The sequence below is a fragment of the Pocillopora verrucosa genome, chromosome 4, assembly GCF_036669915.1.
Source record: "Pocillopora verrucosa isolate sample1 chromosome 4, ASM3666991v2, whole genome shotgun sequence".
NCBI lineage: Eukaryota > Metazoa > Cnidaria > Anthozoa > Scleractinia > Pocilloporidae > Pocillopora > Pocillopora verrucosa.
The window spans coordinates 10888804-10915631 of record NC_089315.1 but is presented as its reverse complement, the minus strand read 5'-3'; the positions used below and the strand labels follow the sequence as shown (position 1 = coordinate 10915631).

Sequence of the window (26828 nt, the reverse complement as noted above, 5' to 3'; positions counted from 1 at the left end):
CATTTTGAATAATTACAAACAAAAAACAATGGGGAGGGGCATAATATAGCGAGCTAATTGGATGCCCATTACGTTAAATCACATTATATCATATAGTGAAATAAAAGCAATACAAATATAATAGAGGGTATAAGAAACAATAAATACATAAATTGACATTGTCAAAGGAAGACATTGATTAATACTGAGAAAAGTATCACATAAAAATATCGCTCTTTTAAAAAGTTTTCTAGTGGGCTTCCTCCGCATTGATATAGGAATATCAATCCAATAGTAGCATCCAATAACTATTGGACAGAATCTCCTTTTATTTATCTTGAAGGGTCTGGGGTTCTAGCGCTACTAAGACGTACTTTTAGTAGCATAATCATGGTTCTCTGATACAAAAGACAGTGCTAAATTAGATGATTTTTTATCTACAATATGATCGTAAAATAGTTGACACGTACTTAACTTATTAATATCAAGAAGCTTAATTTGGCCGGTTTTTTTACATAATGGGGAGACATTGTTGATGATTCTTACAGCTTTGGTTTGTAGCTTTACCGACTGAGACAATGGAGTTTCGCAACTACTACCCCACAATATGTAGCTGTGTGTTAGGTAAGGATATACAAATGCGTAGTAAACACTTATCAAAGGCGTTGATGTTGATCTGAAATAATGTCCCAACTTTTTAAAACGGGAGTGCAACTTTTTTTTCTATATAAACAGAAAATATTCCATTGGATAATTGAACAATCACCAACATGAGTTACGTTTGGCCTCTTCTTTCTGATCTTGAATAACGCTTTTGTCTGTTGCTCTATACAACTCGTTTAAAATTGGTAAGAGAATTTAATAAGTTGTTAAGACTTTATTAACAGATCACACATACATCAAAATAACTTTATAAATAAATAGTTTCCAACATAGCTGGCTTACATCGTTTTGTTCAAGGTTGAACTACTAATAAAATTTATTAAATAAACGAATTTCCACTCTGGCAATGATTTCATCATTTCTAATTACAGCTACTGGCTAAAAACCTTATTTACAGTATCTTTTTCCTTCTTTTTGCAATCTACTGTAAGTATCTGGGGCTCGTCTCTGTGCTGAGGATAGTAAATCCCTCTGATCTCATCGCAGCCGTCCACGCAAACCACCGTTTTTACAGCTTTATTGTCGATTATCTTGTATATGATTTCTTGTACACAGCTGTTTTTCGCTGTATCTCGTCTGGTTCTTTTTCCCACGCCTACAAGTGCGCCATCCTCCGCTTTATCTTCTGGAAGAGAAGATATCAAGGTCATGATGTCGTCATCAGCAGGAATAGTCGGTTTGTTCCTCTCAGTGTCTAGTCCGACTCGCTTCTTCTCGTAAAGCGGTACATTTTCGTCCCCACTGTACTCTGCAGAATCACTTGCCATTGCCGTTGCCATGTCCCCGGCTAAGAGATCTAAATCCTCAATTTCCTTGGCTGGAAATGTTGGTTTGCTTTCAGCAAATTCATAAACAGCGAAAAGCACTAACAGAATAGCCGTGGTTGTATAGACGACGTCCTGGAAGGCGAATAAAAAGCCTAGACTTGATTACTTGTTCTGATGTTTAGGTATGTTTACATTACAGGAATCAGCCGGGAAAGTTGGCCCTGAGGCATACAATTTGAATTTAATTGCCTCCTCGTATGTACAAGAAACTCAAGTAAGTGTTGGTTTCCTTTTTCGGTTGAGAGATCTAAATCGAGGGAACTAATCTCCCTCAAGTTTCCTCCTCCTAGGACTTGGTGGTGCAAGTTGTTTAGACCAATTGAGTATCTTTCAACGCTCAATTGAAAACTACGGTGTTCACTTCGGGAACTAAGGGTCAAGTACTAAATGCAGAGCAGTTTAAGAGACTAGAACCGACTGTTAGAGTAGTGACACTGAACAATTTTCAATAGATCAACGAATGAGAGGGGGAGAAATGAAGGGGAGATTTCTTTTTGCCTTTTTTTGTCTTTTTTGAGTTGGAGATGAAGAAAAAAATTCAGAAATGAATCGTCGATGAGTCACGATGCCCCCAACCAGAAAATAGCTACTTACCTTTGACTTCAAGCAAATCATCATAGCGATTAATGAATATGAAATCGTTCCAAGCGTTCTCCAAGGCACTCACTGTTATGTGCTCACTTTAAAGTTCTGAAGTTTTGGAATCGTCCGCACCAACTTTTATAGCTGACACAAAAGTGGACATGGCTCCCGTGACTAAAAATATATTTTAGGGAATTACACCGCTCGTCCATTTTAGGAGTTTCGTTTAACGAAAAAGAATTGTTTAAAGCCGGTAGGAGAATCCTTCTTCCTCCATTCTGGGAGAATGCGGATTGAATAATTGGCGCTAGAGTCTCGAGGCAATTTAGTGTATCGAATTGAATGGAAACCATGTTGCTTCCTTGTCTATTTTAAAATCTCTTTATTGCAGCCTCATAAAGAATTTATGCGCATCACGTTTCTAAAGGAAAATTTTTTTATATTTTCCCGTTTGCACCTGTTGGCGCAAGTTTTGCCTAGTTAATGAAAGTTATGGAATCTGCGTAAGACCTTCAAGTGTTTCAACTCCTTCACTGACGTCATCTCGTGAAACAAAGCAGTTATATACGGAAATCAAACCAAACAGCAAAAATAAGTTTTGATCAGGTGATATCAGTCTGAAAGAGATACTTTCGATCTTAACAAAATAGCTAAAAGCTGGATCAGTGCATTCTACATTTAGCGATTTTCAAGGCTCATCTGACTGCTTCTATCTGTTATTTACTTTTGATGAACTTTTGATACTTTCCCTTTCCTTTCTACCTGTCTCCCAATTGACATATTCATTAGAGGAGAGTTGGGTGTTGTTGGCTTCCGCTCCATATAACACTTCCTCTAAACGAGTTTCTCACGTGGTCATTATCAATGTTGCACTGAGCATCCTCAGCGGACCGTGTAGAGGGTAGGCGTGGGCGAAAGTCTTATAAACAAAAACCACAAACCGTTACGCGGAATATTCAACCGTTTTCAGTTACGTTACGTAAGTTTGTTCACTCATGATTCTATCCTATTTTCCTTTTAAAGATGATAACAAAAAGTATTTTAATTTTATATATTCATATCGTCTTGCGAATAAGTTTACTGTTGAGCGGCTTTTTAATCGAGTTAATTTTCGATAATTCGTTAGGTTTTCTGCGGTAACTCGTTATGAATAATATACAATATACAATACCATGGCAATATACGATAAAAATGGCATTAAGCAGTAGATTTCTATGTGGCAGGGCTGGCAGAACGAAACTAGAAGCTTCCTCTTTTTCGTTGGTCAACCATTTGTTCAAAACCAAACTTTCATTTCTTTCTACAGCATGTTTTGGACTATGTAATATGATAAGTATGTTGCGGAACAAATATGAAAATCGGGTGGAGGTCTTGAACCGTATTAATCTCTCATTTATATTGATTCCGCTATCAAACATTTAAAGCGAAAAATATATGCTTTACAAGATGATCCTTAAGCTTCGTAGAAAAAATTCCCTTCCTGCAATTTAAAGCTTTAAAAATGGAAATTACGAAGACTTCCGCTTCTGCCTTTATTTAGTACCGAGGTGTTGAGCAACAGCAAGACTACTCGTGCGTAACTGCCAAGAGCCTTAGTACAATCAATAACTTCCTTAATTTGAAGTTTAGACTAGCCTAAGGAAATATGAAATGTCACCATGATAATCATGGAAAATTTCCAAGTCAATTCTTTCTCTTCTTTCCTTTTTATTTTTAACGGAAGAACAATGACGTTAGATCATGAAAAATGTTGCGGAACTGAAATGACGAATTGATTTGTCATGATGGAAGCATATCGAAAATGATTTTTAATGAGAATATCATGAAAATCAAGTTCCTTTTTTCAGTGGGATTTCAGCCCTTTCTGCTGAAAATGATAATACATGCAGTATGGTATTGAACTGGTGGCATCCCTACTGAACTTGGAATAGTTTCGACACGTAAGGGTTTAACACGTATGGAGTATACTTCGGTGGTCATTCCTTCGGAAAACTACGACTAATTCTGATAGCTATTGGAAATAGTGTAGCAGTATTTAGGATGGGAAACCTAAGACCTAAGATTGTACATCCATAGCAAAGAGCAGTTCTGCACTAACGATCGAGGGTTCGCCTTCATCCGTGTTAATCCTTGAAAAGAAGGCTCCGCAGCGTTTTTGCTCAATGTTGGCGCACGCGCCAAAGTTGTGTTTTTCTTGAAAATTTTTATGTTTTGGCTTTCCAAGGTCTCTTAAAGCCATCAAAAGGCGATGAGCAAGGTTCGGACAGTCGTTTCCTGTAGTAAATATTAACCAAATGATTTCCGTTGTTAAGTTGTTAAGCTAAGGTGCCACGAAAGGAGGCGCTCGCCAGTGGTAATTTGGCTTTGCTTTTGATTTTCTTCAATTTGCTTTCGTGAAATCTCTCAAAGTTTTCACAATTTGTGAAATTTGTCCCGCCGATCATTTACAAGCCAAATAAATAGGATTACAAAGGTAGTTTCCTCGCTAAATGCAATTTTGTGTTTTCTTCCTGTCTTAAATTTGGTTAGATCTCACGAAGTTTTCATTTGACAAATATGACAATCCAGCAAATCTTAGGAAATTCCACCGAAGGAAATGCAATAAATCTTACTCCAAAGATCCCAATTTTCTTTGTCGCAAAACTTTACGTCATAGAATGGAACCTTGCCAAGATCGGTATCTGAACATGCGTACACTTTCGAATCTGTCGCCTTTTAGCAACCTTTCCCACGGTGTTTTCTCTTCGGTTGACCTCTTTCTCAGGCGTAGAAGTCCTATGAATACTACGGGCTCAGTTGCTGGAAACCCTAAATTCCATCATATAAAACCTGCGACGTTAACATTTGCGGAAAGCTTCACTTTGAAAATGTTCTCTCTCCACTCTTGGAATTCATTTACTTGAAAGAGCGTTCTCCATGCGGAAGAGAGGACGAGCCGTAAAAAGAAGTTTACGCGTTTAATGCCACGACCCATACGCGTCATCGTCTACGTCTGAGACGTTGACGGGGTATCAGATGACACCCTCTGTGAAGCCTACGAGTACGCTCCCGGAGGTAATGGGGCAGGAAGGCAGTGGGGTCGGCCAGTATGATTGGTCGATTGACTTCAAATTTACGCGCGTAAGAGTCAAGCCATGTTCTCTCTTGTTCTGAGGAAGATTACCCTTAACAGTTAATTTAAAATTTTAGCTGGGAAAACAAAGACTTATCATCCGATTGACGGATCAGCGTGGAAAATTCATAGAAACAAAAGTGAAATTGATATTAATTAAAAAGAATTTAAACCTGCAAGAAGTGATCCTAAATATTTAATTCGTATAATCCTCCTAAACATCACACATCGGTAATTTCCACATTAGAAAAATTACGACAAGAATTTCTTATTCGACAAACAACCGTTAAAATGAATAATATTAAAAAGGCAAGATCGATTTGGACGACTATTGCCATGTTACTCTTACTATTGCCATGTTACTGGTTGGTTCAATTCTCTTCTTGCACCTGCTCATTTTTTGTGTCCCACTCAGTTCACTATAAACTCAAACTATTAAGTATTTTACCATTTTACTACATTATTGTATCACTACCTTATGTATTTTTAGATGGCAATCAACACACATCTGTGTCATCTTCAGCTCATAATTTGTTTTTGCATTAAAACGGACAAGAAGGAGGAGTGGGGGGGGGGGGAAACAAAAGAAAAAAGAATGGGGAATGGGGGGATGGGGGAGGGGAAAACTCAGCATTCTAAGCAATAGATACCAACAACAACACATAAGATGATAAAATATGTTTTTAAGCTGATCTCTTGGTTAATGTTGTAGCAATCATAAGTCTCGGAAATGCCAGAATACCGCCCAGAAAATTTGTTAATGTTAATTTTCTATAGTAAAGAAAATGTCAATAGTTTCAAAGTGCAACACATGGTTAAAAAGGAGGTAGATACAACCCAGAAATCTCATGCTCACACATTTTGGAAAATTACAATTTTGAGTAAAATCCCGAAATAATAAAAACGCTAGTATCTCTGCCCATTTAAAGTAAGTCATTCTTTTAGTACTAAAACTCAGCATAACTCCCAAAAAAGAGAGCACATAACCCTAGCCTCCTCTCCCACCCTCCCTTGTACCATAATAAGAGTTCAAGTCTACGATGTACTTGTACTATATCTTTCTAATTTCATTCACTCAAAGTTAATAATTGCTTATCTGAACCAACAGTCGTGAAATTCGGTATTGACGCTATAATTAATAATACTACATAACATGAGACTTTGAGCCGCTTGCGTTTTGAACCTTGGACATGATATCCTTTTCTGACAAGTCTTCTAATGTTGTTGCGTAAATGGTCACGTGTGCAGGCTGAAACGAATATAGTCAAGGAAATTTAAATGATATGCAAGCACTGTGGCTGATATCACGCCAAAAAAAAAATTATTCGTTACGCACAATTACCTTTCGTATAAAGGGATCAGGAACGAAATAGAGGTTTTTTTTTCAACAATGGTTTCAGATCATTTGTTTACATTCTCTCTGCCACCAAAATTCAGATGACATGATGATTTTTTCAGAAGGTTACAGTTGTTCTTTATGTACATATTTTTGGCAATGATATCATTACATTCACAACAAATCATTCTGTGATCGGATTTGAGAGATGTCAAGGATGTAAACACGTTTAGGTTTCTTTTTTGTTTTGTTTTGTTTTTCTTCTTGTTTACTTTCATTTAATTTGTTTAAGAAGGAAGATTACGATTTGAATGTGCGGTAGCGAAGGCAAACGCACCATTAGTGACAAAGGATACATGGAATGCCTTCTCCACAGTAGATTTGTGTGTACTGATTTTTCCTTTAGTCATTGGCTTGACGCCTTCACCAACCCACGTAATAAACACAAATTTGACGGTGCTTATTTCGTCAACAACATCCATCTGCAGGACAAATGAAATCTCAGTAAAACATCAGCAAAAGGGTCAAGATCATCAGGCGATGAGCCAAATCGTCCAGAGACGGTGAAAAAAGGTTGGTGATGATCAAATTCTTCTAAAAATTGTCATATCCTACTGGTGACAGAAAAGTAGGCCTCGAGACATATGAGATGAGTACATCAAGTGACAATTTAATACATAAACTACGTCTTGTGGCGGTCAAGGACTTCCAGCAATGGTAAACGGTTTAAACTTTTACTCACCACTCTAAGCAGAGCATAGGCCACAACATCGCTTTCCAACAACGGAAGGATGCCTCCCAACCCGTCCGTGCCTTTACCACTCAAAACTATGGGTTTCTTGGGATTTTTTTCTTCATAAGAACCAACACACCTGTTCAGAAAAAGGGACATATAAAATAGCGAAGAGAGATCAAACGAAAAAGCCATTTACTGTCCAGTTAATCAAAGCACGATTAAGCTGACCGAAGGTGAGCCAACAATTTTTTGTTTAGTTTTTGTAGCTTTGCAGACAGTTTTAATTGGATACGTTTTCCTTCAGTTTTGTGTCACGCTAAGGTAAAACCCCTTAAAACGTACGCCCTAATAAAAACAATTGATCCACATGTAAAGTTGTACAACATAGAAAAATATACGGCAGCCATTATCGCAAATGTTGCTCGCTTACACACGACTTCAAAAGCAGACAAAATTTTAGACCCAAGTTTAACTTCTAATCACCATTTGAAGCACCAGTCCAAATGTTTGACTTGGGGTAGGCAATGAAGCAATGAGTTACCTTGTAAAAAGCTAGCGGATATTCGCCTTAAGTTAAAAAAAAGAGACCTCCGACGTGCTGTGAAGGCATGATAACAATGCACTCCCTTCAATGTATTTGCCAAAACAAGTAGAAGGGATATAGATTTTGAAACCTTGGTAGGTAAAATTAAGTTATAGAATGCTTATACTGGTAAGCGGAAGTGCCTTTGGTCTTAACTAAAAACTTGATTTGTCAGTGTCAACCACAGCTACTCTTCTACATGCTCTGCTTCGGGAAAAACTGAGCTCCCGGAAAAACCGGTCAAAGGTACAGTTAGTTTAGAAATTAGTAATGTAATTCCTAGACTGTATCAACTATTTTGTAGCTACCATTATACTTGTAATTGAGAGTTTTACAAACAGAGTGGAACTCTAGACAAAAGTTTCATCAGTTATGAAATAGAACGTTTTATTCGGCCATTTCTGACTAATGACGTAAAAAGAAAGAATTTATGATATTCAACACTTTACCAGTTAACTGCTGTATCATCGCTTCGTACATCAACTATCGCTTCAGTCAAAGATCCAACAATGTTCACAGCCACTTAAAGAAAACACAAGTGTTAAGCACAGAAAAAAAAACAATGGAAAGGAAAAGTGGAGAAACAAGGAGAAAAAAAGAGGAGGGAAGATAAATGAAAAAACGAGAGGGTACAGAGTTTTCCCAGGCAAATGAGAAATATAAAAATATAAAAGGACATTTTCACTTCTTCCACTGTTGTATCTTAGAAAAGCGAAAGTAAATGTTATTTAAGTGACACAATAGCATAGCCTCAACTTAAAAACAATTACCTGCACCAGGTGTCTGAAAGCTATTTTGAGCCTTTCCTGTTTTGATTACATTACTACTACTGGTAAAACCTCGATCCTGTTTAAAAAGAAAAGCAAGGTCTGCGTCAAACTACATAAGTGACTCTAACGTACAACCTCGTTTGAAAGTGATAAGTGGAAGTGTTAGTGTCTCGTTGAATCTGAGGTGGACGATCTTGGTGTTACATGTACTTGCCATTAAATTACCAATATTATGAATTTAACAGCTACACTGTAACCTCTTTAACAAACTGGCATTCCTACGCCATCTTTAAATTAGATCTGTATATATCAGTAACAGAAAAGCAAGTACCGGTATCTATGTTCCACTTCCCCCCATTATCTGCCAACTATTTGCGGCAATATTCATGAACAGATATTTTTTCAATATGCAAATTTCTCAAAAATGTCTGCTGACTTACAGATGAAGTGGGTTACAGAATATCAAAAAAATGTAGAACATTTGTTTAAGATTACAAGAATATAATTATATCTGCATTTACTTTTCCAATAGAAACTGAGAAACTGAAATATTGGTAGCTCACATCCACACTTTTTTACAGCAAGCAGTTTTGTTCAGCAGTGTTCCATTTCCATTTATTAGATGGAACTCTATAATAAACCCATCTTACTTACTTGTCTTTGTGCAGCAGCTGAGGCTTCAAGTACTTTGTTTGTTCGTCCACTATTAATGAAATATGGATTATTAACAAGTTTTAATTGTCAAGGTCTGATGAGTTGTTTTCCCTTGTGACTGCTGTATTTAAAATTTGGAAATAAGTTAATAGAATCTGGTGTCATCTAACTGTGTAGCTTTAATATCATAACAACCATCAGTTAAAGAATATTATTTGAAAATTTTATAAATAAATAGTATTGCAAGAGGAAGTTATATGTGTTCATGCTGGTAATAATAGTTAGCTAAAGTTCAAGGTAATATACATGTATGTGGGTGAGGTGTTGCATGTTTCATACACCAAGGTTGTGTTTTTATGCATGTCTTGGTTCAAAAGGTCTAAACCTGCATAACTACTGTTTCTGAAGCATGTCTACTCCCCTTTGGTGGTCTTAGGGTGGGATACTGGTCTATCTCAATTAATAATAATCTCCAGCATTTTGCCACGTTTTTCAAGCCCTTTTCCAGTATGCATTTAATTACTCCTGCTGGGTGAGGATAGCCACTGTTTGAAATGTTTGCCCCACAACACAAAAAATGGGCCAGTATTACACTCATTTTGGATAGGATGTTCATTTATCACTGAAAATCTCTTTTCCTATCTCATCTTACTAAATAACTTCCAAACATTATGCCTTATCCATTTGGTGTCCAAAAACTAAAATTAATCTCATAGGGCCAAATGATAGAAATTGGGCACTGCATTGTTAATTCACAATATGATATTTTGCATCTCATTAGCACATGTAGTGAATAAAAAGACCGAGTATAAAGGCACAATATGGTTATTCTTAAGTATTGACAATTTATAATAATCATACACACTGTGAAATAGATGCAGCACCTGGTCTCTGAAATAACGTTCATCATCTCTTCCTCACTCAAGTCTGCTCTCTGTCCAGTTTCTATGACACAATGACTGGGCTGTTGAAAAAGAGAGGAAAGAAAAATGGACACAGATCAACATTTGGCATTTCTATATACAGTCATATGTAAACTTGCAAAAAGATGAGGTCACATGGAAGAGGGTGCAGTGATATACAGTGTGCTAGCTTTGAGTATTGACTTGTCAACATAGCACAGCCACATGTAATGTATGTGTGCCACTTGCAAACTTGAGAAAGGGATCCTAAGTACTAGTAAGATTGGTGTTAGAGATTTGTTGTGAATTTTAGATTTTTTTTTTGCAGATGTAATCATTTCTGTCATATGATTACTACATACAGTATCAATAAACCCAAAATGTTTCACCAGTTTTACAAACATGACTCAGCCTACACAATGAAAAGACATGTACTGTTACTGATAATTTCATTGCATTTGTAAGAACTTTTTAAAGTCAGAAAGCTAAAATCCTGGCTAGATGTTTAAGGCACACATACTAATTTGTAAGAACTTTTCAAAGTCAGAAAGCTAAAATCCTGGCTAGATGTTTATGGCACACATACTAATTTGTAAGGGCTATTCATAGCTAGAAAGATAAAATCCTGGCAAGATGTTGAAGGCACGGTCCACATACAAAATGATACATCAACAAGGCTGCAGAATTCACAAGCCCAATGCTTTTAGGCAAAGTGTTCATACTACAGAGTTTCATGTACATGTAAACAACTAATTACTTTACTCTAAATAAAGCTGCCATACAAAAATAGTCTGTCAAAAGCTAGAACCAATCTGAATGATCATTCAATCTTCTTCACACTATAATAAATAGAACAATACTTGTACTCCATGTACATGTTCCTGTGTGGATACCAATTTACCTTCTCATACTAATAAATATCTCTTAAAGAAAAATAAGATAAGGCAACAGAGCTAATCATACACAGAGCTGCAATTATATCATCTTTATATCCCCTAAAACTGTTCATGTACCTGAAAGTGAACCTCAACACTACCATGCACTACACCAAACTTGCCCTTTTTGGTGAATGGAACACTTTCTCCAATCCAGTGAATGTATACAAATTTAACAGTTTTCTCCACATAGCTATCAACCAACTCTTCTAACCGCACTGTAGGGAAGTAAAAATGTAAAATATAAGACATACTGTAGTAGCATTAAATAGCTTCTAAAATAGATTATCCCAGAATTTTTTAAACTAAATTTTGAAAGTAATCAGCATTTAACTGCTTCAGGATAGATCTAAAAAACTCCTAGAATTCTCAGAACCAATCAGACAGAAATTCAGCTTAATCTAAATACCAATTGATTATTTGCATTTTCCACATTCGAGTTATCATTGGCTATTCCTGATATTTTTCTTTACTCTAAATAACCAATATGATTACTTTGTTTTAAGTTTTTGATAGTCAATTGAAAATTTCTCTGACTCATTATAAAGAAACTTTGGATACAATTTGAAGTATAAAAGTTCAATTAAGACAACCATTGTACCATTAGTAAGTAACAGGCTGCACATGTATGTACACAAATATGTCATGAGGCAAAAACACAGTCTGAAGGGCTTAAAATGAGTAAAGTGTTGTTCATTCATTGGAAGTTTTTAAGTTTCTAATGAACTGATACAAGTAACTGAAGTGTTCAACAAAAACAATTCACTACTTACCGAGGCCATACATGACTTCACCATCTTCTAGTTTCCCAATCATTTCACTTGCACCTCCACTGCCACTTGCTTTGAAGTGGATAATATTAGGATTGCCTTCCCAATGGCCAGCCAACATCCTTCAAGAAAAGAAGGATTTTAACAGTTACAGCTAGTGGTCAATTATTTGGGGAGCAAAGGCAATAATAATTGGAAACCAAGAGATTGAAGAACAACAGGAAAAAGCGCAAGACCATGGTTTGTAAATTACAATTAATTGGATAAGTAGAAAGTCTTGGGCAATGTCCTCTAAAAAAGGGCTAAGCTGATGTTTTAAATTATCACCAATTCAGCTTACAGTTATATCTAAATAATCATTATTCGTACGGTATCAAGGATGTAATTAATATTGAAGTGATCAGTATAGAAATCTCAACATCATTCATTGTTTAAAATCAGTCTAAACAGGACTTCTTCCAGATAAATAAAGTCATGAACTACACTGTACCTGTAGCAATTTGTTTAGAACAGTATCAAAACATGCAAATTCCAATTGTGCAGTTTGATTATCCACGAGGACTTCTCATCCATTCGAAATTACATTTGTAGCCTCTTTAATCTTAAAATGTAAGTTACTAGTGCCCATAATTCATGAATTATATTTCATTTTCAGTGTGATGGTTGAATGTTTTTTCCCTCTACCACAAACCGTATGCAAGTCGTTTTCAAAGTAATAACAGTGAAGAAAAGCAACAGTTAAAGTACATGTGCTTTGGGATCAAGATTTGAGGCAGAGACTACTATGTCACGCACATATTGTAACTAACGCAACTCTTCTTACAACGAAATCTATTTCACGTCATTTAAATATGAAGGAAAGAGCAGGCGGAAATTTCACAAATGTTTCGCTTCAGTCGCACCCAGAAATGATACACAACCAAGCTAAAAAAATTCAAGAATCGAGCCACGATCTCTACACGCTAAAAATTAAAATTATTGTTTATATTTGGGCAAGAAAGTGCACGATTGGCGTACTGTAAATGATAGGTCTAACAAATATCTTCCTACCAGTTTGTTGAAGAAAGGTCGCTCCTGACATCCAGCAGCGCCCCTTTTAGGGAGCTTTCGTCTTTTATCTCTACGTTTGTTGACATTTCTTCATACTGAAAAGGTGCAAAATGAAAAAGTCGCCGTCAACAAACTAATTTAGGCAAGAGAACTGGTGAATTCCCTGCATCGATGGCATTCTATTTACCAGGTATTTTGAATATAGTCGATCACTGATGTATCATCACAACTGCTTTTTTTAATTAAAATCATTGCCTCTTGAGAGTAACTCATACGACCAATAAATGATTGGGTCGCTGAAACGGCTAGAAAATCAAAACTCACCAGGTTTCCGTGACGAAGAATTAAAAAAGTCACCAACAGCTACCGACACACATGTATAACTTTACGCGACCACTACACGATGACTAAGATCTCGGCAGGAGACTGGGACCAGAGTCAACTCCCTTTCAATCTCGCGTGTCACCTCGCACATTCGCGCGAGAGGTGAATTAATTATTTTCACGGTTGTCTTTTAGGAAAGACTTTCCAATTCCACTTGAAGAATCCTGCACTTGGGGATAATGCAACCTAGAGTCTTAGGACTGCCAGGTCGTTTATCTGACAGTTGTTTAATGACTGCGCGGACAGGAGATGGTAACGAGGCGCGTAGCACCCAATTAGCTACATCAACCAACCTCATATCCAACAAGCACGAATTGAATAATTTTTTTATTAAGTTTAAATGTTTTCTTCAATGCCGTGGGAGCTCACTTAATTTGTTTTCACTCCCCATTTTTTCAAATCAAACCGACCGGAAGTCAATTTTACTTCCGACCGCCCAAACGGCTAAACTTCAGTCATATGACAATGTGCCTCGCTTTACGAATGACGCTGAATGAAATTTTATACGGCGTTACCCAGCTAAGGCTGGACCTGAATGTTTACACGAAATACAGAAATTTCTGAACCAGGAAACGTTCCAGGTTACGAGATACAAGCATTTCATCGGAAAGCGAAAAAGTTGTGCACACTTTGCTCAAGTGGTTTGTTTAACTAAAACCTCGCAATGTAAGTAATAGAGTGCTCAGTATGAGCGAGTTATGACCGCAAGTTACAAACTTACTAACACAAATATTTCGTTAAACTTATTAAACATGAAGCAAATCTTGAAGTGTTGTGCACATTTGAGAAGGTTTTGTAGTACGGTGGCGAACAGACTTCAAAGGTGAGCTTTTGTAAATTAAGGTCTGGTAGAAATTTCAATAAAAGATATCCTGAAATATGAAGGTAACCGGCCGGTCCTTCATTTGTTACAGCATTATACTTTTTCTAGACCATAAAGCGTTAATTCAGCTTAGCAACACTTGGTTGAGTCATTTCCCATATAAGGCGATGCGGAGTATTCAGTAACAACTCCTCCCGCTACGTGGAGGCGACTAGTGGTGTATATTTGCCACTAGTCAACAACACTGAGTTGGATAGTTGTTTTAGTATACGGTATACTAAAACAGTTAGATATCGATAATGTAGCATAAAGAGGTAATTCTAACTCATTTATTCCTACAACGATTACTGTTTTCTCGGGCGCAAATCCCGTGCGAGCCTTCGGAGGTGAGTAGCAAAGGATATTCGGAGTTTAAGTGACCAATCCGAGCGCGCCTTTAAAAGCTAGCCTCTGTTTTAGTGTACACAACAAGCTAATAACCGAAGTACAGTGAAACAATCAGCCTCACTAGAGAGGCAATATCAGGAGTTTAAAAGTTAGTGATCATATATTTTTCTTTTTCCCTCACGAAAGGTAATAAGCTTGATGAGATATAGGCGTTTAAAAATGTCCCTTTCCAATATTGGCACTGTCAGTTTCTCACAAGCCCAGGGTCCGTTTTCTTGTATCATAAGAATTACTACACCCTAACCATCTGCCCCTCGGCTTATGTGCTTTTATACCTTCTTTGGGGCAGAGGGAAAGAGAGAGACCCGAAAGAGCTTGTTTGAATAGCTACTCATTCAAGCTACCCTTACAACTAAGTAACAATAACACTCACTTCTAAGTTAAGATCTTAAATGAAGCTGACACACACGGTCACCTGTTAAATAGTCGGCGTTTAAGGAAGTAGCTAAAGTCTTGACGTTTTTAAACAATTTACTTAACGCATTCACAAAGAGAATCTGGTCGACCAACAACATATTATGATGCTGAGGGAAACCGGAGAACCCGGGGGAAAACCCTCGAATTAATTTAGTTGGCTAAAGAAGTAATTTGTTAAACCTAAATAAATAATGTTTGAAGACAATAATTCGAATTAAATATAAAATTTCCTAAGCTCCGTTAAATACATGCAAAGTTAATTTCAGGTGGTGAATATTGCCAGGCAGGTCCAAAAAAAAAACCCCAAACAAAACTTATCGTAGTTAACCACCACCACCACTTACATGTAAATATAAATGTCACAGTAAGTTGCAAAAGATAACAAATAGTTTATAGTATCTTGTAAGTTATTATTCCTAAACGTCGCATCGATATCTGCCTCAGTTCTAGATATCGACCTTCCACTGTCACAAAAATATAAAGGCTAAAGTAAATTGTTATTGCAAAACTTCCCATCGATGTCCGCCCTCTAAATATAAATCATTCATTTAAAATTAATATTCATTCTAAGGGCTAAAGTCGTCATTAAAAGGGGTCGTTTAGTTTGCTCAAGAATATTAAGCTAGCTTTTTAGCTTCCAGAAGTCAACGACAACAGACTTTGGGGCAGAAAACGTTAAGACACTACGAGAAGTTTTCACCAAATTACCACTTTGGAAAGTTTTTTGGTCGGTTTACAAATCTGTGGTGTCCACTATAATTTTTATGAACATGGTGTCATCCCGGACGTAAGCGTGGTTGTTTAACTCCGACAGGGGGCAGAAGGTAGGACATCCACTTGCTATGTTCGTTTCCCTTCTTGGCCTCTGGAAAGAGGAGCTGTTAGGATCTGGACGGAATGCGTCAACCACGTGTTCCACATTATCTTGATCCAATAACATGAAGGTAACCTTCTGTCTGAATGGCCAGCGGAGCATCGCGTCATACTGACCGCGCATCACCACAAAGAAGATTGAGATGTGGGTTCCTTTGCCGATGCCGTCACCATTTAAATAGATACGCCCGCACATCTTATATCCATAACGACTTGTGAAGAAACACGGGCTGTAAAATGACACTTGACCTCCTGACTGTGCATCTCGTCGTCTCCTGGCGAAGTCGGAAATTTTCCACAGTAAGACTCCGTCGTGGCTGGATACTTCTTGTTGTGTCACGTATTCCTCTAAATCGCTCAGAGTGACATTGCGCAAAGCTAGGGAGTGACTCATAGACTCAAACTGCCTTTGTAACCTGTTAATCGTCTCTTTGGCAGCTTCCAGTGCTCTGGCTAAAGTGGCAACCTGCCGTTGAAGATCTTCATTCTGTCTGTTCCCTTCGATGATGAGAACTTCAAGGTCAGCTGTTTTAGCTTCTTCATTATGAATTCTCCGTGAGAGCTCCATCGTTGATTCTTGATCTGTTGCAGATGAATTCGGAATAGGTTCGTTTCGCCCAGCACCACCACTTTCTAACTGGTGTATGCGTTGTTCTTGCCGCAACAACTTGGATTTTAATTCTTCATTCTCTTTTAACGCGTGCTCTATCTGTTCAGAAAATCTCTCCAATTCTTTCTGGGATGGAATGTTTACATCTTTAGTATTGACGCGATTTGGTTCACGAAGGTTACTCCCAACCAGAGAGAGAAGTTGCATGACTGTTTGAAAGAGGAGCGACATATGCCCAGCAACATTTTTCTCGTCATGAGCCTTTCTATCTTGCAGCTTCATAGTCTGAAAGGCAAGAGGGTGGTAATCTTTCGTGAAAATCGGCAGAGTAAGACATTTCAATGACACAATTATCAATCAATAAATTCACTCTCTGGAGGTTGCTCTCTAAAAACAATAATGTCAAGCTAAGAAAAATCTAATGTAATGTAGAGAATACACATTTCACACAGAAGACCACCGTTCAATATTAATCATTAACGGAGTTCGAAATCTCAACAAATTCTTAAAAATGGATGAGAATTTAAACCGTTCACACTTTTTATATTGTTTATTCCCAACACGAACCTTAGATTCAGGACATCCGATTTGCGACCAAGGACAAGAAGCTGTTATCTCTTCACAGTCTCCGTTCATTGGGTCAATATGAGAAGCCATCTAAAAATGGAGTCAAAAAGTCGAGACAAGCTACAGTTACTTTAGTACTAGCGTAAAAGCTACTGTCATGCGCTAAACATTAAGATCTCGTGAAACAGACGCCAATATAACCCTGCAGTGTTTTGGCCCGTCCGTATAAACACTTCCAGAATAAATAATCTGTACACTTTAACTTGCCAAAATGAGCTCGCAGGTATGCGTATCACGGGTAATCATGACGTCGTATCATCTGGAACTCCCGGCTTAAATACAGATGATTATTAATGATGACACAACAGGGCTAACAATGGCACGCAGTTAACAGTATCTGGTGAGTTACCAACTCATGCATACTTTGTTGCCCAGTAGGACAGTACGATTGGTTACGATTGCAGTATTCTCATTTGAAATCGCCACAACTCGTACAGTAGGTTAGATAGGAAAAATCGAGATTAGTACATACCACAAAGAAGAATAGTCCTTTTCGCGCGCGCTGATTGGCTAGATCGGAAGTGACAAGCAGGTTTAGCTTGTACCATTCAACTCCACGCGCATCAGTATAAGTTTAATTACAGACCATTATTCGGTATATTGATAGAAATAAACAAGCTACTTGCTTCTGTGTGGTGTATACTAAATAATCATTCATCACAATTTACTTTTGGGTTGGTTACGCGTATTGAAATGGCAGACAAGCGTATTGATCTAGAAAGAATATACAAATTTTTCGATACTAAGTAGTAATTGCACCATATCTGATCAAAGCACTGTAATTGTTGATTTTCCTAATCTAAAATCACGGATGGTAGTTCATGAGACTTGCCTCTCTTATAAACCAGTGGAGAAAGTATGTCTGAGCTTACCTGCCCACGAGGAATGTCCTTCCTGTTACACTTTGCGCATTCGATTAGCACCGCAGGGCATTGGGTTTCATGATGTTCCTGTCGTATGAATAGCAGAAAACATCCATTAGACAAAATTAAGAAGGCAGCACACGTATTACGTACCACCTTATGCTTCTGTCATGATTCAGCCACATCGAAGCTTGTGAGAGCTTGGAGAGAAGATCATTATTTAATTTGAGCACCTCGAACCTATAAACTTTTGAAGCAAATCTTGTCGAGGAGATGGTAAGGAGGGCTTCCAGCTTACGAAATTGTTCGCCTAGAGAGTTTCGACTGGCGTAGGTCTCAGCCACCATTCAAGTATTTTGAATTTCAAGATGTCTAATTATTCAAAAGCAAACTAAAAGAATTCATGCGAGACACAGACCAAGACACAGACCAAGGTGTAACACCAATGTTTAAAAAGATGATTATCGTCGTCGTTGTTGTCAGGTGAACTTTAGCTTGGTCCTTTTCATTCAAAGGAAATACTTTCAAATGACAGTGCATTTTCAGAGACGTTACGGTGACAGCTTAAATATCGATTCGTATCGACGCAGTAGCTGAGGATATCTTTATCGAGAAATGTCCGTTGGAGTTGAGCACGTTGGTAGGTTGTTAAATTATTTAGTTATCACTGTACATACCTTTACAACTGCAAAAATGACTTGAGTATGGCAGTACTCACATGTGTCCAACCTATACTGGCACCTCTGTTTCAGATGGTCTGCTAACTGGGCTCTAGTTACCAGTTCGCCGCAATCGGAGTGAACACAAGGTACTTTCACATACTCACAAACAGCTTCATGGGCCTGTATAAAGGCAGCCAAATTAAAAATTACTTTAAATAAGCAATGGATATCATAGTCATCGACGTCGAACCTCACGAGGTTTTGTCAGCATTGATAGCTGACAATAAGGGTTACGAGGAAACATGTATATTTGAATTAATCGCACCTTGAATCAGTAATTGGGCGCACTTCGACTCAGTTTCGGAATATCACAATGGCCAATCAAGACAAAGGAGGATACCACAAAGAACACGAACTGAAAACAAGCGAACTGCACGCAGTGCGAGAAAACGCGGACGAGAAAGTCAAGATGGTAATCAAGTATCCCTTTTGACACTCAAATGAAAATGGCCAATAGCATAATAAGGTTTACCTCTCGTTTTCTCAGTTCATCCTTCCATTTACAACCGAGCTCATAGTTGACGCAGTGTAGCGTCAATGACTGGATTTCTCGCTCAACAAATCGGTCCTGGAAAACCTAGGATGCAGACAAAGACAAGAAAAAGATATTGAAGATACAGTGTCAATCAGAAAAGTCCAAAATATGAAATAAGTCAGCAGTATCGATTCGATCTGCCTCCAGGCCTTGTTTACGCACGCAATTTTGAGCGCTTTTTCTCTGATACTTTAGTTCATAATGTTTCAATTCTAATTATTTTCTTTAAAGTGCGAATGTGATTCTTCAAATCGTCCTTGTAAGGCTGCTGGTGTCTCGTGCTTCTGTCTCGTTCAATGGAGAAAAAGGCGATCGTCTCACTTGATAAAGTCATTTCCGCCGTTTGCTCTGGGAGCCTCGCGCAATAATTTGATACCTTATGACTGATTTAGTAAGACAAGTTGAATTCTAAAGATTTTCGGGGTTTAAAAGGGCAACTTACCTGTTTTCGCTGAATGATTGTCCCATCTATGACACATTTTCTTGGTCCCTGACTGGAGATTATAGAGAATACAAAAACTTTAATGAATTCAAAGAAATGTAGCTTAAACCACTTTCCTTACATGAAAAATATAACCCTGTCCCGGTAAGAAACAGATGCAGGCAAGAGTTTCAGTATGCAACTGAATTTGAAAGCATGAAGATACATGCTGAGCTAAGAAAGAAGCACTAAAATAAAAACAAACAAACAAAACTAAAAGCTTCTAAATGCATGATTGACTATTGTACATACTTGTCACAAAGCACAGACTTAATCCGACAGATTTATTAGGTCATGACTTCTACTCAATACAATGACTGCCATAAATCTATTTTACTCACGTTTTAATTAAATATGGTTAGAAAGACTAAACGTAATCTATCATAGTATCGAGTAATCACGGTAATTTCTTAGGAAATAGAAACTTACATCTATAATCAGCCAAATTCACCTTAACGTACCTTAGAATATCTTCCACACATGCCTTGCAATATCTGTGGCCGCACGCTATGGTCTGCACTGCCTCTCTGAGGAGCTCGTCGCATTTAGGACATAAGTTCTTTTTGTCGATCCCAGATCGATCAATTGGTGTTAAGTGGTATCCAGGCATCGCAAATGGTTCTTGAATCGTAAACAATCAGTATATATATACGAAAATTAACAGTCAGTATCACAGATGCGTTTCAATCCAGTTACCTTAGAGTACTATGCAACATAACTTGTGCTAGGCAGAAGATTTTACCCCAAGTATCATTTCACCAGTGAAGCAAGTTGTGGTGACTTGTTGCGTGTTGGTTAAACTGAGGTATGTACTGAGCTATGAAAATTATTAGCATGATACACTTATCGCAAAACTCGCAAGTCATGCAAAAATATTTTCCGTAAGTTAGGGCCGCATCCGTTCACACCCTGCGTATTTTGACTAATTTGACCACAGAGGATTGCATTTGAAAAAGAGAGTATCAGGTTATTTCATTTTGAGGTTGTTTGTTTTACTTCCCAATGGTCTAGAAGTCAACCTCCGAAAAGCTTCTTCTGGTTGTATTCAATTTGTGGCAAACACGTATGTTCGATTACCTAGAGAGATTGCTTCCATATCCTTCTTATCACTGAATGACATAAAGCTACAAAAATCCCTTAGGGGCATTCCCACGGATGTTGTATCATAATAGGTTAACATACCAACACGAACCAGCGATTAACCTAAATATGCAAGACAGTTGAGCATGCGTATTAAGTACGCCTGTTTGAAATACATTGTATTTCCTTCGATAAATCTAGAAACTTGCTTTTGCTCCCCCTCTGACACACCTGATTCTTAGATGCTTTCGACTGTTCGGAAAACGAAGTAAAGGTATTTGTATTATCTTTGAAAAAAATATTCGTCTTTCGCCGCTTGAAGCGTCGACAGACTAGCCTTCGTAAAACTTAACAATTGTTTCGAGAAGAACATTGCTCGCGTGACATTTGCGTTACGTTTAAAAGTTTATTTAGTTTAATATTTCACCTTTTCTTTTCACTTATTGATGACCTTGATTGACACTGAAATATGAGTAAGTTGGTGGTTTTTAGTTAGTTTTTTACACGTGTCGTGTCGGAGGCATGAATAAGGATAGCTTTCCCGTTTTTGATGATTATACAGTTTAGTTTAACTCTGGAATCCCGTCACGAAGTAAGTCAGTTGTTTTAAGTCGTTTTTGGTTTCCTTAGGCTTTGTTACATTCAATTATTCGCGTTGATTTCTGTTAGTGTAATTTCTGTAAGACCGCATGTAATTAGCGGTTAAATCTGTTCGTGTTTTGAAGATTATATGATGTGCTTAGGTCTCTTATTTTTGGTTAGGTTCTGTTGTTTAGAAATCTTATTTATTTATTGTTTCAGATCGAATAAAATTCTATTTATACGATTCGGGATTCTTTAGAGCCACGCAAGTAATTTGGTTTTCATCCGACGGACCAACAATGTTTTGACAGTTTCGCAAGACGGAAGTCGGTTTCGAAGGAGATCAGAGTGAAAAAAAAACACTTAAGTGCCTGAAACGAACTGAAATGAAAAAAATGCAGCGTTATGCTAAACATAAAGATAAATATTGATGCAAAACATTCAACTTATAACACTGATTTTCCTCTAAGACGTAATTCCACTGCATACATACAGCGTTTCGTAAGCTTAGTCTTTCGGGACATGTCACATCAGGGAATCTCAAAAATTTGGCTACCGTATACAATTCAAATTTTAAAACATCGAGCGAAAAAACTTGAAGGCATGAAATGTTTTCAATCATTCTTTGGAGTTCATTGACACATCAAAACAAAAAGGATACACTTGCAGACGCCAAAAGATCTCACCTTTTCCAGAAGGAATGAATCCGAACTTAGTCATTACGCTTTCGGCAGTTCTACGTGGCCCCTGAAGTGAATACCCAAAGGAATAAATCGAGCCTTGTATGCACAAAATACAGCGGTAACACCCATTTCTGAATGACACACTTGAATCAACGAGAAGTTGTGATGGCACTTTCTTTTGCATGTATCTTCCTTTGACAACTAATTTACATGAACCCTACATTAATTTACACGATATAAAACAATACATATATATTTCATGAATAATGGAGAAAGTCCAGCCTTACTTAGGTTATTAATTAATTATTACATTTAAGGGTCAGGTACCACACACATGCATACACAATTCAAAACACAAAAAGAAAAAAGAAAAAAAGAAGTAGAAAAAGAAAGACTATGAAAATGAAAAATGGAGAGAGTTCAGGCTGCCTATAATAACCATTGGGGGCTAAAAAGATAGGGCAGCTTTACTTGGATAATTGATAAATTATTATGTTTAGGGGTCAGATACAACACATGCACATACACTACACAAAACACAAAAAGAAAAAAGAAAAAAAAGCTAGTAGTAAAAGAAAGACAAGAAAAGAAAGCTAAGTTTGCCAGTATTTAACAACGGAAAGCTGAAAAAATATAGGTTTGGTAAATCTGCAATGAATATTTAGCAATAAGAATTGACTTAAACTTTTTCTCAAAACGTTTGAGAGAGAGAGGCTTTATGTCATCACTTATCATTCCAAACTTTAGCTTCCTGGAAACTTATGTTGAAAATTCCATTATTTGTTCTGACTTTTGGGATAGCATAAGTCATCCTGGAGGACAACCTAGTGTTATATCCATGAATGTTCTTCACAAGATTAAAAAGGTATCACAGACTGAAGGTAAAAGTTTGTAATGGAACTTATACATAAACACTGCAAGTTGAAGGGTAATGATATTACACAGCTTGATAACATTCAAGTCTTTAAGTAAAGGACTTGAGTGTTCAGTGAAGCTGGTTAATAAAGGTTATCATTCTTGTAGCTTTCTTTAATTATAATAAATGTAAACAAGGGTTGTAAAATTGACTGATATGTATTACCCCAAGCAAATATACAATAATTTATGAATGGCTCTACTAAGGTAAAATACAGGCTTAATAAATTTTTGTGTTTAGGAAATAACAAAGCCTAGAGAGAATACCTATACTTCTTTTGATTTTTTTCAGCAATATAGTTAACCTAGCTCTTCCAAAGAATATTTGAAGCTAAATAAACTCCAAGGTATCTAATGGAAGATTCTTCAGTTAATGACTGATTATCTATACATAACCTTTTTGGGAATTTACTTGACTAACTGGTAAATAAAGTTTATGTAATGTTTATTACATAAACTATGTAATGTTCCTATGTAATATTTGAAATGCTTAATAGCTATTTTTAACAAAAAGTTATGCCTGGTGATTATTACAAAAATGTGTTCAGTGTATTTACTACTACCTGGGGATTGTCAAGGAAAACATTCTTATCTTCTGACACACTGCGTATCATTATACACGAAGTGCACGTTAAGCAAAATTTAAAGAATTTCATTCAAATGGCTACTTCAAAAGATGTTTTGGAAAGGGATGTCATTTTTTACCTAATAGAGCGGAGTCAATTAACTTGACTGACAACAAATGAGTGAGCAATTATAATTTCAAGCTTCGCTTCAGTTAAATCCGATTTACACAGTCAAAGCAAAAATATTGAGTAAGAAAACCTGACCTTTGCTTAATTGTTTGACCGAAATTCCCTCCCCTTGTTATTTACGGATTGAAGAAAATGTTTTCGATAGCTTCGTTTTTCATATGGTATTCTTGTGATAGACGTTCGTTTAACTAAGTAAGAGTATAATCTGTCCCGAACACTTCACCGGTTCTGATATACCTTCGAGACCATTTTGAATGCAGACGCAACGGTAGTTTGAAGCTCGGGGAATCCACCAAACTTTGTTGAACGCTATCGTCATGTAACTCGCAGTAAAGTTCTCACAGTCAACTAGATAGATCTCAAAATGTTCAAACTTCTTCTCTTGACCGTTCTACAACTCGTCAACTTATCACGACGGCAGATTACAAACAAAAACATACATGCAATCATACGCAATAGCTGATTCTCACTTTCGCACGTACAAATTGAGATAGATAGCATTAGCCATCCATATACCGTTACTTCAGCTGTATGATTGTTACGAATTAAGTTTCATTCGAAATACGTCAAGTTATAAATTTTGACGGTAAAGTGATCGCAGATTACTGCGAGAGTCTAAATAAAAAAAATGGCTTCCACTGTATTTCACTTACATGTACTGGCACTTGATTTCTGTCCTTATACTTGTGCGTCAAGGAGGTTTACACTGCGAAAATGATGAATCTCATGGATGACTCATAGACAAATATGAATCGTCCACAATGGTAGGTTCTTGCCAAAAAGACTAGGGTAGGCTGACCCATTGTCGGAACTGGAAACCGTAGGCGATCAATTGTTCTGCCTGCAGATCTGCTGCACCTTTCCAAGTTATCATATTGCTTGGAATTTAAGTTTTTCCTTTACCTGAATCAAGCAGTCGCGGAACACAGTCGTGACTCTTTCCTATTTTTTCTGGTACCGCCATCTTTGAATAGTTTTGCGAGAGAACTGATACAAAGTGACATAAGACACAATGACGTAACAAAATACTTATGCAATGACGCAATGCGGTACTTTTAGTTAACAAAATTAATTGATGAATCATAATGCATGCACAAAGATTTCAAATGCACGAGTTGCACGATCATCATCATGTGACTGAGTCAAAGAACTCGATTTCAAGTTTTTTTTTTCACCTTCGCTTAATTTAAACCGACCAAAATGATAACATTTTTCAGAGAGATTAATTTTTTCAGTTCAATTATCTTTCAAAGGCATCCCTATGAATATCCAAGTTATCGAATATCGATGGGAAAAACCCATGATTCGGTCTGATGATTCCCCTGATTTCCCTTTAGTGTAATAACTTTAACAGTCACGCCACCGCTTATGCCCACGCCGTTTGCAGTTGGTAATATTCATTGAACATTGAAAAGTTGATTCCGTTCTTCAGCTTCGTTCTACTAATGTTGAATCATAGTGCATGCACGAAATTTTTAACCACATGCGCTGCACAATCAAGAACATATGACTGAGTCAAAGAACTCCGCGATTTTCCGGTTTCTTTTCACCTTTGCTTAATTTAAACCAAACAAAATAATAACAAAATTTCCCAGAGTGATTACTTTTTTCATTCCAATTATCCCTTAAAGGCATTCTTATGAATATTCAAGTTACCAAGTTCGAATATTAATGGAGAAAACCTCAACGGGATAGCATCGAGTTTTGAAACACGAATGACTCGTGAAAGATGCGGTCTGATGATCCCTCGGATTTCCACTACGTTATTGTTATAACTTTAACGGTCACGCGACTGTTTGCAGTCGGTAACGCTACTTAAACATTGAAAATTTGATTCAGCTTTGTTCTACTGATATTGTTTACTGTCGATCAACTTCTTATTCATTCGTGAAAATACTGCCAAAGGGAATCGAAGATGAGGGTTCCGTAAAATTCGATTTAAACTTATCGTATTTATAGTTTGCGGTGTAACTGGAGATAACTCGTAAAGAAGTAAAAAAATGGGTCAATATTATTTGAAGAGAGCCTCTCTCGGTTTAATCAAAGAGATCAGACATGGTTTTTGTCTAAGAAAGGTATCTTATTCGAGTTTCATTCACATAAAAGAGAAGCCTGATAATACCGTGAGGTTCCTGCCTTCACGATACTAGAAAGTACATGGATCATTAACTCAATACGCGACAGGTTTGATAATTACAACTCAGGCAAAAAAATATATATATATATATGTATTTGTATACTCACCGTGCAAAGGAGAAGTAGAATGCTATCCTCTACTTGTAATAGTTTCAAATACCCTCCCGCACATGCAGAATCGAGCCTAAATGAGTTCATAGTTATGCTATTACAGGCATAGGCGAGGCCTCACGTGAGTATCAAGGATCAGTCACATTTATAACCACATATTTATTTAAACATTGAACTTGTAAATAACCCTGTTCAACTAGCTTTGTACCTATATGTAGTGCGGTTTCTCTTTATAGAAATGTTTGAGTGTGGCTCAAAGGTGACTAATTTGAGTCAGAGGCTGGCTGAATTTTGTTCTGACTGTCCTGCACGATAAAAGTCAAAATCTCACTGCCAGTATCTGCCTTCGAAACCTTTTTCCGTCTTCCTTTCCTTTAAATGCAGTATGGTGGTGATTAACATAAAGTTCAAGTCAACCTACTCTAATAAGGGGTGACAACTGGTTTCTGTGATAGATATCTTCCCGGTCAATGTCATTGTTTTCTTGTTGCTTTCTTTCTGCACGCTTCCTGTCATTACCTATTCGCCGCTTATCTTTTCTCATTTCAATGTCTGTTAGATGTTCAGTACAATATGCAACAAGCTTTTCAGAAACAATGTATTTTTCAGAAAACTCTTTGACTGCTTTTTTATCCCTTGCTTTGAGCTTCCCTTCTTGAAACATCTGTTTTATTTAAGCTCGAAGCTGATAGTCATCAAGTTTGCAGCGGAAAGTTTTTTTTAATCGGGATAGGGTCGTGGAGTTAGTGTAGCTGGAGAAGGACTTACAAAGTCTCAAAGTTTATACTTCTTTACTCAAACTTCAGCTATAAAACACAAATATCCCACACTAATTTTTCGCATTTTCTTGTTTCAGCTCGCACACCTTCAATATCGAGATGTATT

The 26828-nt window shown here is 37.1% G+C and overlaps 3 protein-coding genes across 7 annotated transcripts; all 3 read right to left on the bottom strand.

The window, feature by feature from the left end:
• Window positions 1-976: 976 nt before the first annotated feature.
• On the bottom strand, window positions 977-2149 carry LOC131796352 (uncharacterized). Its single transcript, XM_059113932.2, has 2 exons — window positions 2064-2149; window positions 977-1541 (listed from the first exon to the last, which is right to left on the bottom strand). Exons 1-2 carry the CDS (start codon window positions 2085-2087, stop codon window positions 1014-1016), a joined length of 552 nt encoding a protein of 183 aa, XP_058969915.1. The 5' UTR covers window positions 2088-2149; the 3' UTR covers window positions 977-1013.
• A 3143-nt stretch (window positions 2150-5292) lies between these two features.
• LOC131796361 (uncharacterized) lies at window positions 5293-13321 on the bottom strand. The gene is made up of 11 exons (XM_059113939.2): window positions 13224-13321; window positions 12900-12994; window positions 11853-11971; window positions 11158-11297; window positions 10127-10206; window positions 9243-9291; window positions 8589-8664; window positions 8268-8340; window positions 7242-7371; window positions 6856-6981; window positions 5293-6412 (listed from the first exon to the last, which is right to left on the bottom strand). Exons 2-11 carry the CDS (start codon window positions 12983-12985, stop codon window positions 6308-6310), a joined length of 984 nt encoding a protein of 327 aa, XP_058969922.2. The 5' UTR covers window positions 12986-12994; window positions 13224-13321; the 3' UTR covers window positions 5293-6307.
• Window positions 13322-15006: 1685 nt separating this feature from the next.
• On the bottom strand, window positions 15007-26002 carry LOC131784962 (TNF receptor-associated factor 2). 5 transcript variants are annotated; one of them, XM_059101805.2, is made up of 8 exons: window positions 25941-26002; window positions 20143-20302; window positions 19643-19694; window positions 19138-19242; window positions 18621-18785; window positions 17953-18030; window positions 17021-17110; window positions 15007-16738 (listed from the first exon to the last, which is right to left on the bottom strand). In XM_059101805.2, exons 2-8 carry the CDS (start codon window positions 20289-20291, stop codon window positions 15704-15706), a joined length of 1674 nt encoding a protein of 557 aa, XP_058957788.2. In that variant the 5' UTR covers window positions 20292-20302; window positions 25941-26002; the 3' UTR covers window positions 15007-15703. The 5 variants fall into 5 exon arrangements, with proteins under 5 accessions (XP_058957788.2, XP_066021228.1, XP_058957785.2 ...); XM_066165131.1 differs by lacking the exon at window positions 25941-26002 and adding an exon at window positions 24350-24655; XM_059101802.2 differs by lacking the exon at window positions 25941-26002 and adding an exon at window positions 22030-22110.
• Between the last annotated feature and the right edge of the window lie 826 nt (window positions 26003-26828).

Bases quoted from the DNA above. Each gene is read 5' to 3' on its own strand.
- LOC131796352 (XM_059113932.2), bottom strand. From the start codon at position 2,087: ATGATGATTTGCTTGAAGTCAAAG. The intron at 1,542-2,063 runs GTAAGTAGCTAT...TTCGCCTTCCAG, and splicing joins TGATTTGCTTGAAGTCAAAG to GACGTCGTCTATACAACCAC.
- LOC131796361 (XM_059113939.2), bottom strand. From the start codon at position 12,985: ATGTCAACAAACGTAGAGATAAAAGACGAAAGCTCCCTAAAAGGGGCG. The intron at 8,665-9,242 runs GTAAGTAAGATG...CTTTTTAAACAG, and splicing joins CAGCTGCTGCACAAAGACAA to GATCGAGGTTTTACCAGTAG. The intron at 7,372-8,267 runs GTAAAGTGTTGA...TTTTCTGAACAG, and splicing joins GATGATACAGCAGTTAACTG to GTGTGTTGGTTCTTATGAAG.
- LOC131784962 (XM_059101803.2), bottom strand. From the start codon at position 20,861: ATGTTAACCTATTATGATACAACATCCGTGGGAATGCCCCTAAGGGAT. The intron at 18,031-18,620 runs GTATGTACAGTG...TTCATACGACAG, and splicing joins TCATTTTTGCAGTTGTAAAG to GAACATCATGAAACCCAATG. The intron at 17,111-17,952 runs GTAAGCTCAGAC...CTCCATTTTTAG, and splicing joins AGGACATTCCTCGTGGGCAG to ATGGCTTCTCATATTGACCC.